Source organism: Acipenser ruthenus, chromosome 27 (genome assembly GCF_902713425.1).
Source record: "Acipenser ruthenus chromosome 27, fAciRut3.2 maternal haplotype, whole genome shotgun sequence".
NCBI lineage: Eukaryota > Metazoa > Chordata > Actinopteri > Acipenseriformes > Acipenseridae > Acipenser > Acipenser ruthenus.
Window position 1 is genome coordinate 7,817,966 of NC_081215.1, and position 20,084 is coordinate 7,838,049.

The window sequence follows — 20,084 nt, forward strand, 5'->3', positions numbered from 1 at the left end:
CTGTCTGAAGTAAGTCATTCATCTTCTTAAGATAATGTTCAATACTTTTTATTATATTTAATATAATTTTATATGTAAAAATAAGGTATAAAAAGTCTCATTTAAGCTGCTATTTATTTATTTTTTTGGCAGAGTTGAGCTTGTTTTGGTTGTTACCCGCACAAGAAATACAATAGGCCTTGAGGGTAAGTTATTTACGCAACTTGTTTCCTTTCTTGAAAGAGATTTGTCCTGTTTTTTTTTCATCAGCATCGCTGCGCCTGTAACAGATTATTGTATTTTCATACGTGTTGTGTTACTGCGTGAAAAATAAAAACCTAGTTAATGCTATAACATAATGCGCTCCCCCCCACCCCCGTTTTCATTTTATTATTCAATTAAAATGTAAGTTATTTATCTTTAAGTACATGCAGTTACACACCAATTCAGGTTTAATGTTCAAATGTATCATATTGAAAGAAAAAAGACGCGACCAAGCTATAGCGTTATACGGACTGTTTTCATAGCTTCTGTCATCAACGCTCTCTCTGGCTTCAGCCCACAGCCTCAACTAAGGCATTGTGGGCGTGGCCTTTTCCCTATCAGACTGCATTTTAACATTCCATTTCATAATCAATCGCTGGTTTATACTGAGCAATGGATTTTCACTGTTGTTACGAACTTAACTTATCAACAGCGATATTGTAGTTCACTGTATCGTTTGCCCAGCGTGAACAATTGATTCATAATTGGTAGTCTTAAAAGCTTTAAAATAATAGGCATGACTAGTAATAAGCTATTTTTTTTAAACTATTTATTATTATTATTATTATTATTATTATTATTATTATTATTATTATTATTATTATTATTATGTCTTGAACTGTGGTGATCATTGTATTTTTTTGTATGTGTACGGGAGTCATCTAGGAGTTTATGTTTTCCCCAATGTGTTTGCATTGTGGGTTTTCTCCAGGTACTCCGGTTTCCTCCCACAGTCCAAAGACCTGCTGTTTAAATTGCCCTCTGTGTGTGTGTGTGTGAGAGAGTGTGTGTGTGGTGCCCTGCGATGGACTGGCGTCCTGTCAGGGTGTAGTCCTGCCTTGCATTGCCCTGTGTCTACTGGGTTAGGCGCCGGCTCACTGTGACCCTCTAAAGGAATAAGCTGTTATGATTATTATTATTATTATTTGTTTATTTAGCAGACGCCTTTATCCAAGGCGACTTACAGAGTCTAGGGTGTGTGAACTATGCATCAGCTGCAGAGTCACTTACAATTACGTCTCACCCGAAAGACGGAGCACAAGGAGGTTAAGTGACTTGCTCAGGGTCACACAATGAGTCAGTGGCTGAGGTGGGATTTGAACCGGGGACCTCCTGGTTACAAGCCTGTTTCTTTAACCACTGGACCATAGTCTAAACAGTTTAATTATTTTATTGTTGTGATTTTTTTTTACTTTATTTTATTCACAGGCCAAAGCATAGGTATGAATGTTCCACTGCCTCCATTAAGCGAGTATGTAAAAAGACATCTGAAGGAAAATGAATCTGTCATGGTATGGTCAAAAATGATTGAGGAAAGTGCACGCTACTACCTGGGCCTATTTCCACACATTGGCCAAAGTGCAGAATACCGCAGCATGGGACACAAATTTTACCAGACCTATCCCACAATCAAGCAGGAAGGAAATGAACCCTGGGTATGTCTCTGAACATTTGGCCTGAGTTATTTTGATATAGAGGAATTTTCCAATTTAAATGATTTTTAGTGCATTTTTAAAGTTACTCTCACACTATTGTTTGGTATATTATTAATGTTTTCTGTGTACCTCCAGTCATTCTCTCTGGCAAACTCACAGACACTCCAGCCCCCTGCTCTTCTCTTCAGTGTTTTAATGTATTTCACAGTCTGTCTTCTGCAAATCCTATAGTTCTCGCATTTGAGATGGAGTAAGAAAATAAAGTCTTCTGGAGGTGAAACACCACTAAAAAAACAAAGGGGTTTCACTGTTGCAATGGATCAATGCTCAAATGCAATAGTGATAAACAGTGATGACCAGGGGTTTCGCTGTCGCTCGTCACTCTCGTAATTTGCGAATGTTTTTTGAAAGTGACGACAAAAAAAAAGTGGAATCGTCACTAGTGACGATGGTTCCTGTTTGTACTATAAAAAAAAATCAATTTTGTTAAAGTCACACACAACGCCTCGTTCTTTAAAAGAAGGGATCGCTAAACCATAGAGTCACTGCTGCTGATCAGATCAGCGCCTCGGCCTCATCGATTCATTGACTCTGCAACGTTCTTATCCCGTGGTAAGCGACGTAAATGCAGTCAGCCATTCAGCGCCTCAGTTTCATGTTGCGTGTCAGTTACCATGGTAACCCAGACCGCTTCACGAGGCTGTACTCGGTGCTGCTGTAGCTTTCAGCCTCGCATTATTCTTTGCAACCTGACAGCTTCTGCCGCAGTGTTAGCGCCATTGCGCCAATGTCCCGCTGAAATTCTCTTAACGCGCTCGTGTGTCCCCCTTCCCTGACCAGACGCAATCAATACCAATACGCAGTAAATGAATGTATGTTGTATTACCATGACATGTCTGACGACAGGCTAATCTTTTTTACTTGTTTGTTTACACTTGCGTTTTCATAATTAAACTCCCGTGCTTTTATTCTCCAGTCCAGTAAGCGCTCACACCCGCCCTGTTTACACAGGCAGTTTCACAGTAAAGCATGGACAACAACATCTGGCTTGCTAACAACATGGCCCGGCGCAAATATAACCTCGTATCCGTTACACCCGACCATTACTTCTGGAAGAATAAGTAATAAGCTTCGGCAGTGACTGCTGAAATGTAGGTTATTATAGTTGTGCTTAAATATACTGTCTGCAGAAGATTTGTGAAACGAAAACGCATCATTACCTAAAAAAAGAAAAAAAGTAGCCTACGGTAACGTTATAAAATATGTGAAATGTGTCTTTTCTATGACCAAAAATGCTACAATTCAGGGCCGAAAGTATTCCGTATGTGTTAAGCAACAACTGTCTCTTGACCATTTCGCCAGTAGGCCTATAACGAGCATGATAAAATTGTATATATACAGTGTATGTGGTTTTATACGGCACTGTATATACAACACATCTTGCATTGAGAAAACACCACTGGAATCGGAATAAAGGAAATTCTTATGTAATACAGTTCACGTGCAGCATGGTTTTGGTATCATTTTCTAAACTATATAATTATGTGCAGTATTAAAATAAGTTAAAGACATAGCAAATCCACAAAACCAACGAAATACATAGTGTATATTTGACATTTTATTTGTAGTGTTCTGTGTAACACGGGCCATCGTTTAACCTGAAGCAGATATACTCGTTTATCATATTATCAACACCAACGTGTAAAAATAAAGCAACAATTGTTTTGAAAACTGTCCAAAATATTTACTCTGTGTGCTAAGAATGAAAAATGTCAAGATAAAAATAATTTTTTATATGGAAATTGTCAAAATAAAAGGGGAAGCTGGAAGAATTTACCAGTCAGGACAACGGCATTTAAATGCTACTACTATTAAACTGTATCTGTTGGTAATGTGGTTTCTTCTAGCAGTTTTCAAACTGGGGTACTCGAGAAAAATTCTGAAATGGCAGACAACGCATTTTATTTAGTACCACTTGCCAATCTATTGCAAACTTTTGTCACGTAATCAGTGTTTAATCGCTAACACCAGACTGACGCGCTGTGACAGCGTTCAGTGCACACATGGCTAATTTACATATTAAATATGTACATTTTAAATAAGCCCTGTTGTTTAAATGTAATATAAACAGTTGGGCGGTTACTGCAGTTTGTCTGGGATACAAAAAAAGACATTTTAAAAAACTAAGCCTAGTCTTTAACTCATTTTATTTCTTGTGTGCGTTCATGCCTGCAAGTCGATATTTTATTCTTTTCAATGACCCGATTAAAGTTTATTGTAACTTAAGTACTACATTTCAAAATACAGAATGTATGGCCAATCAGAAACCAAAGTATTGTCATGCGGTCTAGTTTGACAAGCCGTTACGTCTGGTGTGAGAGTAGTTTTAGCTTTCAATCTAGTGAAAAAATGTGGATTGTTTGCTCAATACTAGTACATTACTAGCAAATGGCGATCAAGGCAAAATACCATCAAAGATTAATAACGCCAAAAATGTCTTGCGACTGAAGCTCTCTCCAATTTCCCTGCCATTATCAGTGATTTGTGTGGTAACAAGCAGGGACATCTATCTATGACACTGATAGGTACGCGTTTTATTGTTGTTTTTTTAATTAGCATCAGTACGGTACGTTTTAGTCACCAATAATTAAAAAAATGTCAGTAATATGTTTTCGTATTGAGGCCAGCTGTAGAGATGCGTAGATAGTGAACTTTGCCTTCTTTTCTATAACTTTATCATCAATATAAATGCATGATTGCGGTAAACTTGTGCGCGCGAATTAAAAAACAAAACTGTTAGCCAATACTGTAAAATGTCGCAGAAGAAAATCCACTCGTTTTTTCAGCGTGGCCACAGCAGAGTGAAACAGAACAAACAGAACAACAAGTTGTAGAAAATGAAGACTTGGATTCGGAACACCAGAAAAAAACAACAAACAAAGCTCACACGTGTCAGATAACAAAAAGAAAACAAGCAGCAAAGTTTCAGCCTTATTGGAAAACTCTGTTTCCATGGGTTGTATATAATATTCTAACACTGTTTTTTTCTTCTTTTTATTGTAAAAAGACATACACCTGGATCTTTTTGGAATGCGATTTCTCTGGATACTGGTACTGATGTCAAGTAACAACCTATCGGTTATTATGTTTTTTTTTCTAGGTTTGGAGTTGACTGCAGCAATATTACTTCTACCATCCCTGTTAAAAGAAGATTCGTCAACTTTATTTGTGATAGATCAAGTACATTTTGATTGATCGGTTGTTTCCATCTTTTACTGCTTGTAGGCTGAATGTAAGAGAATGTAAAAGAAACATTGCAACTAACAGATATATTTACATTTTGTATACCTTTTGCATGTACTATATATTACTATTTGATCAAAACAAACGTTTGTAAATGTTTTAGAATATTTTTTCTGATATTATGTAAACATAAGTGGCCTTTCCTTCCACCCCATGTGCATTTGTAATAGGTCTTATGTATATTCAGCCAGTGCAATTATCCTATCAGAAACATTTTGAATAACCTCCGTCCATAATGTTTTTTTTTTTTTGTTGTTTTGTAGTGTATTTTTTTTTTTTTTGACATGTATGGGTTTCTGAATTTTAAAAATATATATTTCAGGACCCAGCCCTCCCAACCCCTGTGATTTGTTTTACATGACTGTACAGAGGGAACTCCTATGTCATACGAGAGAGTGACCGTCGTAATGGATGGCCAGTCCATGCTAACTGGTGATTTGAATCTGGATGCGTCTCTTGCTTTGGGGGCTGTCTGTTTTTTCTTTATATTATATATTTGGTATTGAATATCCAAAGCAGACGAGGAAGACAATTAGCTTTTTGGAGGCATTCGTCTTCAAACTTAATACTTTAAAGTATTAAAAGACTATATAATGCTGTTTCTGTTCTGGACTCGCTTTATGTTTAGTGCCACCTAGTGGTAATTCTCATTATTCTCCAGTAAAGCAACTACTTCCTGTGTTATGTTAGGTTATAGGAAGTGAGAACCTAGAGGTTTGGAGACTTACAGTTTATACATGAGGCTAGTGTTGTGCAATGCTTGGCAACAATCCTGCGTCATCCTCACTGCATAGTTCTTAAGAGAGCAATATCTGTAAGTACGTTTATTATTTACACAGATATCATTGATATTAACATATTATTACTGAATTAAGTCATTATTTTTGACATGTTTTTAAGATGTTTTTCATTGATGTTATTTAGCATGTAAGCTGCATCGGATAAGCAGCTAGTTAGCTAGCTAGCTATTTAGTACTAGTTATTCGTAGCTACTGCAATACTTACCTTATACTCATCTGTTTTATGTGTGGTTCATGCTGTTATTTTACTGCACTTAGGCAGCGTCATGTGAATATTACTTATATTGTTGTGAGAATGAATACTTACATGAGTATGCATTTGTGATTTGTATTTGCAGTTTCACACTTTTATTCAAGTAAAGCCTCTAAAGATACACCCTGTCTCTTGGAGAATCATTTGAATGAGTGTTTAGCTGACTGGATAGTTGGATACGAGTTACATTCATCGAGGCCAGTACAGTGAAAAGATAACTTCTGAGCAAGAGCTGTCAAAACAGATGCTGGATTCTGACTGCAACGTCATTTATGACACCAAGGCCTATAACGTCATCCTCAGACAAGCAGGCCAGACAGACAATACTACGCTCTCCTCCGGTCAAGTTTAGCCACTAAGATGGAAGGCGTTAACAAAGCAGCCAAAATGGAAGCACAACAGGAGATGGAAACTCGGTCTGTTTCCTCCAAGTCATCCCTGTCATCAGCTGTGTCAAGGACCAGCGTAGAAGTAATTAAGACGCGCGCTAGGGCTGCAGCAGCTCGAGCAAGAGCCGCTTATTCTAGAAGAGAGATTGAAATGAAAGTAGAGAAGGCTCGTCTCGAAGCAACTCTGGAAGCATTGCAGCAAGAGAAAGAAGCTGAAGCCGCACAAGTCGAAGCAACGGTGATGGAGGCAGCAGCTGCAGAATTTGAAATGGCAGAAGAGGAAAATAAAGTCATCTTCAAGCTTCCATCACAGAGCCCACAACAGCGCACCCGTGAGTACGTGAGGCGTCACCCTGACGTCAGTGCCAGCAATCAGGCACCTCAAGAGAGAGACGGGGATCCAAGCAACACCTCACAGGTAGACACAGTCCCCCATGTACCAGACAGTCTAGGAAAGGCCACGTCATCACCACCGCATCCAGCAAACGATGCCACGCGGCACAGTTGGAGAGTGAAGTCAGAATTGCAGCGTAGCTCTCCCTACCCTAACGACCAATCGCCATACAGAGCCACCGATCGGGCTCATTTAAGGGACAATTCAGCCACATCTGAGCTCGCCAAATATCTAGCTCGGAGCCAGCTCGTGTCTTCAGGGCTTACCAAATTTGACGATCAGCCAGAGAACTACCAAGCTTGGAAGTCATCTTTTCTCAACGCCATTGAAGATTTGGAGCTGACCGCGGGAGAAGAGCTTGGCTTGCTCATCAAGTGGCTTGGAAAAGAGTCGGCAGAACATGCACGAAGGATTAAGTCAGTCAACGTTAGATATCCACCTACTGGACTGAAGATGATTTGGGAGAGGTTAGAGGAGTCTTACGGTTCACCAGAAGCTATCGAGAAAGCCCTGTTCACAAAGATAGAAAACTTCCCTAAGATATCCAATAAAGACCACCGGAGGCTTCGCGAGCTCGGAGACATGTTGCTGGAGCTAGAGGCGGCGAAGCAGGATGGGTACCTACCCGGCCTAACGTATCTGGACACAGCCAGAGGAGTGAATCCCATTGTGGAGAAGTTGCCTTATAGCCTACAGGAAAAGTGGAGGACACAAGGGTCAAGGTATAAGCAGGAACACCTCGTCGCCTTTCCACCCTTCTCCTTCTTCTCAAGTTTTGTGCGCAGCGAGGCTAAAGCACGAAATGACCCCAGCTTCGACTTCTCCTCACCCCCTACTCCCCCTGGTAAGCGAGAGCAGTTACCCAGAAGTCACAGCAATGCACTCGCGCCTGTGTCCGTCCACAAAACTGATGTGTCTTCTTCACGTACACCTCCGAACACAGACAATGGAGAAAAAACAAAAGGAGATCCTGATAGACAGTGTCCAATCCACGGAAAACCTCACCCGTTGAAGAAATGCAGGGGCTTCAGAAGTATGTCGTTAGAAGATCGCAAGCAATTCCTGAAAGAGAGATCTATCTGCTACCGCTGCTGTGGTTCAACTGAACACCAAGCAAGAAACTGCAAAGTAACTGTCACGTGCTCTGAGTGCAACAGTGACAGGCACCCTGCAGCTCTACATCCTGGACCAGCTCCATGGGTTTCAAAACCTCCTCTTCCTCCCTCAGAGCATGGCGGGGAGGAAGAAGATCCGTTCCCTCCAGCTGTTACATCCAAATGCACAGAGGTATGTGGAGAAGGCTTTAGTGCAAGGTCATGCGCCAAGATATGTCTGGTCAATGTCTATCCTAATGGCCGCCACCAGGAAACCAGGAAGATGTATGCTATCCTGGACGATCAGAGTAACAAGTCGTTAGCACGGTCAGAGTTTTTCAACATGTTCGACATCAAGGGAACCACCGTACCATACACCCTGAAAACGTGTGCTGGGGTAGCCGAAACAGCTGGCAGAAGAGCTATTGGTTACACAGTAGAGTCTGCCGATAGGAAGACCAACCTCTCACTCCCTACCCTAATAGAGTGCAATCAAGTCCCAAACAACAGAGCAGAGATTCCCACTCCTGAGGCTGCCTATCACCATCGTCATTTGAAAGCCATAGCTGATGAGATACCACCTTTGGACCCAGATGCAGACATTCTTCTGCTACTAGGAAGAGACATTCTGAGGGTGCACAAAGTCAGAAGGCAGTTCAATGGCCCTCATAATGCCCCATATGCCCAGAAACTGGACTTAGGGTGGGTGATCATAGGTGACGTATGCCTTGGCAGTGCCCACAGACCTACGGAGGTGAGCACTATGAAAACCTGCGTCTTGGAGAACGGACGCCCAAGTCTTTTTAGCCCGTGTGAGAACCACATCAAAGTGAAAGAGAATTTCAGTCTCCATGGTCAGCACCAAAGCTTCTCACAAACTCCCATGCGAAGCTCATCTGCCACCACGAGTGACAAAAACCTGGGACAATCAGTCTTTTGTCAAACCAAAGATGACAACAAGATTGCGCCGTCTATGGAAGATTTGACGTTTCTCCAGGTAATGGAAGAAGAATTCTTCAAAAATGAAACAAACAGCTGGGTTGCTCCACTGCCGTTTCGCAAACCAAGGAGATTGCTTCCTAACAACAGAGAGTATGCTGTAAGTCGATTTAAATCACTCCGTCGCACACTGGAGAAGCGACCAGAAATGAAAGAGCACTTTATTGAGTTCATGCAGAAGATACTCGATAACCAGCATGCAGAGCTTGCACCTACTCTTCAGGAAGGCAAAGAATGTTGGTATCTCCCTACCTTCGGAGTGTACCACCCACGGAAGCCTGGGCAAATCCGTGTGGTGTTCGATTCCAGTGCACAGTTTGACGGCGTCTCCCTCAATGATGTACTGCTTACCGGGCCAGATCTTAACAACAGTCTCCTGGGAGTACTCATGAGATTTAGACAAGACCCAGTCGCCATCACTGCTGACATTCAGCAAATGTTTCACTGTTTTGTGGTGCGAGAAGACCACAGAGATGTTTTGCGCTTCCTCTGGTATCGCAACAATGACCTCAGCAACGACGTCGTAGACTACCGTATGAGGGTTCACGTTTTTGGAAACAGTCCGTCACCAGCAGTTGCCATCTATGGTCTAAGAAGGGCAGCCAGAGATGAAGAAAAAGAATATGGCTCTGACGTGCGACGTTTGGTAGAAAGAGATTTCTACGTGGACGACGCACTGAAATCCTTCCCTTCTGAAGCAGAGGCCATCAACGTTCTAAGACGAGCACAAGAGATGCTGGCGGTTTCTAATCTCCGGCTCCACAAGATAGCTTCGAACAAAACAGAAGTAATGGACGCATTTCCTGCAGAGGACCGGGCCAAAGACATCCAAGACCTGGATCTCTCTGTGGACGACCTGCCCGCTCAGCGGAGCCTTGGAGTGAAGTGGAACATCATGCTTGACACATTTACATTCGAAGTCCCAGACGGCCAAAAGCCTTTCACACGCCGAGGTGTGCTTTCAACGGTAAATAGCTTGTTCGACCCTCTCGGGTTTCTAGCCCCAGTAACCATACGAGGAAGACTGCTCCTCCGACAACTCTCTTCAGAAGCAAGTGAATGGGACACTCCACTCTCTGAGAACAGACGCGAAAATTGGAAGAGGTGGCACGATTCCCTGCAGGATTTAAGGCACCTGCACATCCCACGCACTTACACCACTACCTCCCCTTCCAAGGCCCACCAAGTAGAACTCTGCGTCTTCTCAGATGCTTCCATGGAAGCTATTGCTGCGGTAGCTTACCTTAAAGTAACAGATCGAAATGGAAAGCATGAGGTTGGTTTCGTCCTTGGAAAGGCTAAACTAGCTCCACAGCCTGAGCTGACTACCCAGATTGGAGCTCTGCGCCGCGGTGTTAGCCGTTGAGATTGCCGAACTAATTGTTGAAGAAATAGATCTGAAACCAGACACCATCAGATTTTACACTGACAGCAAGGTAGTGCTTGGCTATATCTACAATCAAACTAGACGATTTTACGTATATGTGAGTAATAGGATCCAACGCATCAGACAGTCCACCCAGCCGGGACAATGGAGCTACGTTCCCACGGAACTTAATCCTGCTGACCACGGCTCACGGTCTGTTCCTGCAGACCAGCTCGCCAGCACCACATGGCTAACAGGACCAGCATTCCTGTACGATTCATCAGGACAGGTCTCTGAAGAAGCTTCATTTGACCTCATCGATCCTGAGTCTGACACCGAGATCCGCTCTCAGGTGACTGCCCTTGTCACTGAAGTTTGAGAATCAGCTGAGGTCAAAACGCTTTGAGCGTTTCTCCAACTGGAAATCTCTCACGCAAGCAATTGCCAGACTTCATCACATTGCTCACTGCTTTACTCGTCCATCACCTGACAGCAACTGTGTTGGTTGGCACATCTGCAAGAAAGGCCTGTCAGAGGTTGAGCTTTTAAAGGCTAAGAACATTATTATTCAGAACGTTCAGCGTGAAGTCTACCTTAAAGAATTAAAATGTATCGCCGCTCAGCGCGATCTTCCCACACAGAGTCCACTCCTGAAGCTTCATCCCATCATCGACAGCGACGGCCTGCTACGCGTAGGAGGACGCATAGTACAGTCAGGTCTGGAAAAAACAAACCCTCTCATCATCCCAAGCCACAATCACGTTGCTACCTTGCTTGTACGCTATCACCACGAAGAAGTGAAACACCAGGGCAGGCATTTTACAGAAGGTGCTATCCGAGCTAGCGGATTATGGATAATCGGAGCCAAGAGGTGCATCAGCAGCGTTATCCATAGATGTGTATCTTGCCGGAAACTGCGAGGAAGAAGAGAAGAGCAACAAATGGCTGACCTACCTGCTGAACGTCTGCAAACGGAACCTCCCTTCTCTTATGTGGGGCTTGATGTTTTCGGGCCATGGGAAGTCACCTCAAGACGTACTAGGGGTGGCCAAGCTAATAGCAAAAGGTGGGCAGTACTTTTCACCTGCATGTGCACCAGGGCTATCCACATTGAAGTAGTGGAATCAATGAGCTCTTCGAGTTTCATAAATGCATTACGAAGATTCTTCTCCATCAGAGGTCCCGCCAAACAGCTACGATCAGACTGCGGTACCAATTTCGTTGGTGCTTGTAAGGAAATGAAGCTGGATTCTCCAAGCCCGGACCAGACAAGAGTGGAGAAGTTTCTCCGCGATCGGAGATGTACCTGGGTGTTCAATCCCCCACACTCATCGGCACATGGGAACGGATGATTGGGATTGCACGGCGCATCCTGGATTCCATGCTCCTTCAGGTCGGACGTCCTCAGCTAACGCACAAGGTACTAATCACGCTTATGGCAGAGGTCACTGCCATAGTAAACGCAAGACCTTTAGTTCCCGTGTCGTCGGACCCTGAATCGCCTCTCATCTTGACCCCATCTATGCTTCTGACACAGAAGATTGGTGCACCACCTTCCCCACAGGTTGACTTTGTCAAAGGAGACCTGTTCAAGAATCAGTGGAAACGGGTGCAATACCTGGCCAATACCTTCTGGGATAGATGGCGGAGTGAGTACCTCAGTACTCTGCAAGGCCGCAGGAAATGGCAGTTTAAAAGGCCCAACCTTAAGGAAGGCGACATTGTCTTGATGAAAGAAAGTCAGACGAGGAGGAACGAATGGCCAATGGGAATCATTGTGAAGACTTTCCCCAGCAAGGACGGAATGGTCAGGAAAGTGGAGGTGAAGGTTGTCAGGCAAGGGACAACAAAGACCTTCTCAAGACCCATCTCAGAAGTAGTCCTTCTCTTGTCTCCAGAAGATAACTGAGATATGTATGTTTTAGTTAATAGTGGAATTTTAGCAATTCCAGACGGGGAGTGTTCTGGACTCGCTTTATGTTTAGTGCCACCTAGTGGTAATTCTCATTATTCTCCAGTAAAGCAACTACTTCCTGTGTTATGTTAGGTTATAGGAAGTGAGAACCTAGAGGTTTGGAGACTTACAGTTTATACATGAGGCTAGTGTTGTGCAATGCTTGGCAACAATCCTGCGTCATCCTCACTGCATAGTTCTTAAGAGAGCAATATCTGTAAGTACGTTTATTATTTACACAGATATCATTGATATTAACATATTATTACTGAATTAAGTCATTATTTTTGACATGTTTTTAAGATGTTTTTCATTGATGTTATTTAGCATGTAAGCTGCATCGGATAAGCAGCTAGTTAGCTAGCTAGCTATTTAGTACTAGTTATTCGTAGCTACTGCAATACTTACCTTATACTCATCTGTTTTATGTGTGGTTCATGCTGTTATTTTACTGCACTTAGGCAGCGTCATGTGAATATTACTTATATTGTTGTGAGAATGAATACTTACATGAGTATGCATTTGTGATTTGTATTTGCAGTTTCACACTTTTATTCAAGTAAAGCCTCTAAAGATACACCCTGTCTCTTGGAGAATCATTTGAATGAGTGTTTAGCTGACTGGATAGTTGGATACGAGTTACATTCATCGAGGCCAGTACAGTTTCGGCCTGTGTTTAGAAAATAAACACATAAAGTGATCATTAAGGTTCTGTTCTGAAAGTGCTGCAGAAATGTTTAGTGTTTTAAGTTTGTTTTTACTGGAGAAAATGTGAAGGAAGTCTCTAACCCTTTCATTTTAATTAATTTACTTAATTTCAATTTAATTATGTACATATTTTATGATTGTATTTAATAAATGGAGCTGCTTTTCTCCAATTAGAGAAAAAAAAAAGTTTTGCTGTATTTTTTTTAATTTTAATTCACCTTACACAGAAGTAGTTAGTAATTTGTGTGTTCTATTTATTACTGCTTTAACTAATAATGAAGATATTTCTATAGCTTACTTACAGAGAATTGTAAAAGGGAATGGTCTATCTACATAGTTAAATGTTACAATAACAAAAATACACTACATTAATCTTTAATTTCACACAATGATTTTGTAGTAGGAGCAATATAATAAAAATCAAGATGGGAGGGTCTGTATTGCGACAAAATATGCATGGGTAAGGAAATGGTTTGAAAGAATCTTTGGGGGGGGGGGGGGGGGGTAGAGAATCTAAAAAGGTTCCCTACTACAGCGATTCGTCAACTTTATTTGTGATAGATCAAGTACATTTTGATTGATCGGTTGTTTCCATCTTTTACTGCTTGTAGGCTGAATGTAAGAGAATGTAAAAGAAACATTGCAACTAACAGATATATTTACATTTTGTATACCTTTTGCATGTACTATATATTACTATTTGATCAAAACAAACGTTTGTAAATGTTTTAGAATATTTTTTCTGATATTATGTAAACATAAGTGGCCTTTCCTTCCACCCCATGTGCATTTGTAATAGGTCTTATGTATATTCAGCCAGTGCAATTATCCTATCAGAAACATTTTGAATAACCTCCGTCCATAATGTTTTTTTTTTTTTTTTGTTGTTTTGTAGTGTATTTTTTTTTTTTTTGACATGTATGGGTTTCTGAATTTTAAAAATATATATTTCAGGACCCAGCCCTCCCAACCCCTGTGATTTGTTTTACATGACTGTACAGAGGGAACTCCTATGTCATACGAGAGAGTGACCGTCGTAATGGATGGCCAGTCCATGCTAACTGGTGATTTGAATCTGGATGCGTCTCTTGCTTTGGGGGCTGTCTGTTTTTTCTTTATATTATATATTTGGTATTGAATATCCAAAGCAGACGAGGAAGACAATTAGCTTTTTGGAGGCATTCGTCTTCAAACTTAATACTTTAAAGTATTAAAAGACTATATAATGCTGTTTCGGCCTGTGTTTAGAAAATAAACACATAAAGTGATCATTAAGGTTCTGTTCTGAAAGTGCTGCAGAAATGTTTAGTGTTTTAAGTTTGTTTTTACTGGAGAAAATGTGAAGGAAGTCTCTAACCCTTTCATTTTAATGAATTTACTTAATTTCAATTTAATTATGTACATATTTTATGATTGTATTTAATAAATGGAGCTGCTTTTCTCCAATTAGAGAAAAAAAAAAGTTTTGCTGTATTTTTTTTAATTTTAATTCACCTTACACAGAAGTAGTTAGTAATTTGTGTGTTCTATTTATTACTGCTTTAACTAATAATGAAGATATTTCTATAGCTTACTTACAGAGAATTGTAAAAGGGAATGGTCTATCTACATAGTTAAATGTTACAATAACAAAAATACACTACATTAATCTTTAATTTCACACAATGATTTTGTAGTAGGAGCAATATAATAAAAATCAAGATGGGAGGGTCTGTATTGCGACAAAATATGCATGGGTAAGGAAATGGTTTGAAAGAATCTTTGGGGGGGGGGGGGGGGGTAGAGAATCTAAAAAGGTTCCCTACTACAGCGATGCAAGAACCTTTAATAGATAGAACCTTTTTTTTCTTTAAAGAACCATTTTGAAAAGGTTCTAGCCTAGATAGAACCTTTTTTTCTAAGTGTGTATGTTTTAAATAGTTTTCAGTTAGGTTGGAGCGGTGTGTTTTTAGCATGCACCTCGTTACTGCCATATGTCAGTATAGACGACATTTTGTTTTATATTTTACACTTCCTGCTCTACCTGGTTGTGGTTGTTTTTCTTTACAAAGTATATTTATAATTGTATTGTTAATAAAGCACACTACATTTATGACCGTTTTATTTAAAAAACTTGTATTCCTATACGTTGCTATGTGTTTAAAATAATTATGTATATGTGGAGAATTAACTCTGTGGACGCCCATGGTGATATTACGTTAACTATATCATATATAATACTTGGTGTATACCACTGCCGGTAGATGCTTCCCATATACATTTACAATAATGTACAATATTTCAGGTTTCCATAGCAGAAACACACAGGTCACTACTGTATGTACAATCTATATAGCCATCTACATATCATAAACGATGTGATATTAAACGTTCAATACAAGAATGTATAATAACATGAACTAACTTTAATAAAAAAAATAGCACAAACCTCACGAAGCAGTCCATTGTTTTTTTTTCTTTATGAGGAGTCTTCTTGGCAAAGCCGCCGGCAGTGACAAAGCAATACCAGTTTAGACTGACAGTTTTGCCTAGCCAAATTCTCCCGATCGGTAAAATCCATAAATCGAAATCAAACGTATATTGTTTTCGGATCCGGTGAATTCTGACCAGCTTGACGAGGGTAGTGGAAATACTAAATGTATGCTAGCGTTTAGCCCGACTGTTTCTTTGTCTCCTACCATGCAAGTCTATGTGTACACTGAGGGAATAAGGTGTGTCAGAGTTGCCTTTCAAATCGAAGACGACCAGCAAACATTATGTATGGGCTACTCCTGCCCTTGTGGTAAGTAATGCTGAGCTCTATATATCAGAGCTGTCGAAGGAGTTCCGTGAAGCTAGCAACAATAAGCAACAATAAGATGATTACTTTCGGTTTTCAAAACGGCTCAGCGCAGGCAAGGTATCAAAATAAATGTCCCGTATCCAGCACAAAAATATAGTTTATATACATATAGAAAGTGGGGTGCGATGTAATGTAGACACACTGGGGGTACAGAAAATAAAGTTACTTACTTAAGATTTACGTCACTGTAATAGCAACACTACTTTTTATGTCAGGTGTCTAGTTAAAACAGCCGTTTTCCCTTGTTTGCATCATGCTTATATCGATTGCAATAAGTATATTAACAGGAACAAGAACAGTTTTGAAGCACCACCAATTCCTATCATTTGGGGGTGGGTTTTGCCAGTACTTCAATGTCATCACAATAGACACTATTCAAATTTTGACTGACAAATGTGGAAGGAATAGTTAACACACTGATGCAATACATGAAATGTTTTAAGATCAACATTTACATTCCCACATTTTTGGCAGGCACTATGTTCTTGTTCAGATATATGGGATAATATATATTTTTTAATCCCGTCTTTGGATATTTCTTTTGGTTGTATTAAAAGTAAAGATTTATATTTAACGTGCATTGAAAATATATATAATGGACTCATTAAAGACGTATGAAAAGGAAATTCAAAATCTACTTCCCTCATTCCAAAGATACGTCACCATGCAATACTTGGCACTATATGGTGTTGTTCCTAACATAACATTTTCTTTAGAATTTTGTCATAGGAGTTCCCATTTTCAAAAACAGTCTGACAGTAGTAGTTGTGGAGTATATGTATGTTTGTTTGCAAAAACATTGCTATTCGGTGGTAATCACACTGCACTGTGTTGCAATAGAATGAGGGAACTTTTAATATATGAGTTAGCCCTCCAAATAATTATTCCTGTATAAATAAATTTAAAATTAATCAAAAGTTATGTTCCTCTGTGTTCCATATCTCAAAATTAATATTTCAAGTGCTTAGTTTTTTCTAGTTCTCATAGTGTTTTGTTTTTTAGGACATCGTGGATCTGATCTTCTACAGTGTTATACTTGATCCTGTGCAAATATTTTTTATATATATATTTTTAGAATGCCCTGAAGGGTGCTGTTGAGAGCCGAGGACTTCCGGAGATTTCCTCAAATTAGAAATGAGTTTTTTTCTCCCCCCAGTGCTGTTAACAGTAGTCTAGTTTAGCTTAAAATTTACTTTACAAATTAAAGCACAGGTAATTCAATTTCAAAGTGTGGTGTCATCTTTATTTTCTGTACCCCCAGTGTGTCTACATTACATTTCACCCCACTTTCATAGATGCACAATCTTTAGTTTTGTCAGGAGTGGGTCTTGAGTGTGCCCAGCACCCGAAAATGCAGGGAAAATGGCTGTTTTAACTAGACACCTGACATTAAAAGTAGTGTTGCTATTACAGTGACGTAAATCTTAAGTAAGTAACTTTATTTTCTGTACCCCCAGTGGGTCTACATTATATTTCACCCCACTTTCATAGATGTACATTCTGTGTACATTCTCAGGGAAAGCTGTCTTGTGATAGTGGTTGGTGGCTGCTGATCTTGGCCACATGTTGGTCTTGTGCCGTTTACCTCAACCATACAGCTGATGAATATCCATAGCTAATAAAGTACAGAAAAAGTTAGTTCTTTATTAGTAGCATTAATTATACAATGCAAAAATGGGTGGATAAAAAGAAAATAAATAATAAAATAAATTTGATGTACACAAAGTTTAATTTATGTATTTAATTAAATCATATTTATTGTACTGCGTTTTTTTTTATTGCATATACATATAATCACATACAATTAATACAATTTAAGAGGTATGACACAGGCCCGGTTTTTGGGATGGAACCGCATAACAGTCTCGCGTTTTGATTGGTCCATGTCTGTCACATGAATACGTCGTCACACGAGTGGAAAAGCGTGCAGGCATTTTTAACATTGTGATCAGATAGAGAGAGTGATCTGCTTTCCACAATCTTACCATTAAAATATAATGTGCTATTACACTGTACTGATATAACAAACTATGAGGAATTACTTTATATAAATTATCATGTTATGCACGAATGTAAGAATTGGCTTTCTGTGGTGGTGTACTTTTTTCTTTCAAGTAGCATATATCTATAATCGTTTTTGCGATGTATTTTAATATAAAACATATACACTATTGCAGTTTTGTTACAGGATACATTAGTTTATCTCTAATGTAATCACAGTTTTACATATAGACTGCCCCTGTTTTCATTTACGTCGCAAATTCTGGGCCGCTTTACTTTTCAGATAATGTCCCAAATTCTGGGCCGATTTGGTTTGCAGATAACATCCCAAATTCTGGGCCGCTTTGGTTTTTAGATAACGTCCCAAATTCTGGGCCGCTTTGATAACATCCCAATTTCTGGGCTGCTCTGGTTTTCAGATAACGTTCCGAATTCTGCATTTTCGAATTCAGGCCAGTTTTTGAGATATTCTGCTTAGCTGACAGCCGAGTTTCTAAGTCATGCATGCACAGTTTACCATAAACGGGACCGTTGAGAGTACATGAATCAAAGTTCATGTATTTTTTACTCTCCTCAGAAAACATTTAGGAACATGGTATACCAAAAAAAAAAAAAAGGTCATCTCATTTGCTTATGTCCATCAATATATAGTGAGGCATAGGGGTTTATCAGAACTTCTGGGTTTAAGAGACCAGTGCCCTTCAACAACTTCAAATAAATCCTATTGTATTGTATTAGTCAGCATTTCCCTTATCGCTTCCTGATCATTAATACTGTAGGTCAGGGGTTTTCAACCTTTTTTTGAAACTGTACCCCTTCTATCTGGAGGTTTCAGCTCGAGTACCCCTTTATAATTTTCGCTCAACTGAACGGTACCTCAGTTACTATAAAATGGAGAATAATCTGATGACCCCCCCCCCCCCCCCTGTTTATTTAATAAATCTGGGTGACAAACTGCTGGTTTAAGACAGAACAACAAACAGTAAGCTTAATTCTTAAAACTTTTAACTACAAGTATTTGGATGCACAGAATTAAAAAGACAAGTATTGGGTTAGGAGCACACCTATTTTTTTGTAACTTTGACGGCCTTTTGTAAAAGTTTGAAGGCCTTTTGATACCCAGCATACACTGCAATACCCAGCAAAGTTATACACTGATATTCTGATAGCACCGCAATTCAAATGAAGTTTGGAATTGGTTGTGTTCCTCAAATACACAATAAAAAGTGATATTTATAGGGTATACAGTTATACAGCGATACAGTGGTTTCGGACATCTAAGAACAGGTACTGCGAGTATCTGGATTCATACCCAGAGGTACTCTGTAGCCTCCTCGGACATTCACAGCTTGTTTGACACCCTCTTGTAGTTGCCCATTTCTGCATATAAAGCAAAATGCTGTTTGTCAATCTCTCTTTTTTCTTATAAATCAGTCTTTGCAGGAATCATTCCAAAAACACTTGAATCAGTTAGGCACTACCAGTCTGACACTACAGGCCTTTAACTTGCAGTACCAATTTGCAAGTTGCTAAGTGGTTGTGTTCCTCAAATTGGCACTGCAGAGTGATATCTTAAAGAATAGGGTATATAGTGCTTTTTTTCGCCTCCCCTCGCTTTTGGTGCAAAACTATGCTCCGATACACTCAGGCTGATACTGTGATCACAAAACACTTGGAATGGACTTAAATTGGTGCTTCTGTACTCTTTTTAGATGCACAACAATCTTAGCTAAAGAAAATGGGTTCCTTCGAGTTCGTAAGACCCACGACCGCCATTAGCTGAGCCTTACCCCGATGGTGTTTTTATAATGGGATTTGCCATAGGGAAGGGGGTGGTCTCTTATCGTACCCGTATCTCCACGACCCCTGGACCAACAAACTCAGAAGGACATTCTTTGCGTGCACAAGAGTCTTAGCTAAAGAAAGACATCAGCCACGGGTTCAAACGCCACCCCACCACCAGATGGTGGGCGTTGCCCCAAAGGGGTTTTATAATGGGATTTCCCATAGACATTTTTCAGGGTGCTGTATCTCGGGTTCCGGGGGTCCCCAAGACTTGAAAATCGGTATGGAGGTCCACCTCGGAGCCCCTGTCGATCCCTCCAAGTGACGTGTCCCCAGCTAGAAAGGACACCAGTTTAGACTTTTTTTGCCAACCTGGAGCTCAAAAGCTATTGGAAATGCAACCTTGACATGCCATCATGCTGAAAATGTGAAAATTTGTTGAAAATGTAGCATTTGAAAACGGGTGGCTCCCTGTGAAAGAGGGCCCCCAGACATGACCCTAGGAAGTTCAACCCGG

At 40.2% G+C, this 20,084-nt stretch overlaps 2 protein-coding genes across 4 annotated transcripts in view; one reads left to right on the forward strand and one right to left on the reverse strand.

The window, feature by feature from the left end:
* LOC117431939 (alpha-1,3-galactosyltransferase 2-like) overlaps positions 1-16,043 on the reverse strand; it is a 30,350-nt gene extending 14,307 nt beyond the window's left edge. For 2 of the 3 annotated variants that reach the window (XM_059002513.1, XM_059002515.1), the window contains exon 1: positions 15,368-15,927. In XM_059002513.1, coding sequence (XP_058858496.1) covers positions 15,368-15,384 — 17 coding nt within the window. In that variant the 5' untranslated portion in view covers positions 15,385-15,927. Of the gene's footprint in view, positions 1-15,367; positions 15,928-15,951 lie in introns of those variants that run through there. The other variant, XM_059002517.1, reaches the window with a different exon arrangement.
* Positions 10,117-13,092, forward strand: LOC117971951 (uncharacterized). Its single transcript, XM_059002518.1, has one exon. The coding sequence runs from the start codon at positions 11,578-11,580 to the stop codon at positions 12,184-12,186; it is 609 nt and encodes a 202-aa protein (XP_058858501.1). The 5' UTR covers positions 10,117-11,577; the 3' UTR covers positions 12,187-13,092.
* Positions 16,044-20,084: the final 4,041 nt, after the last annotated feature.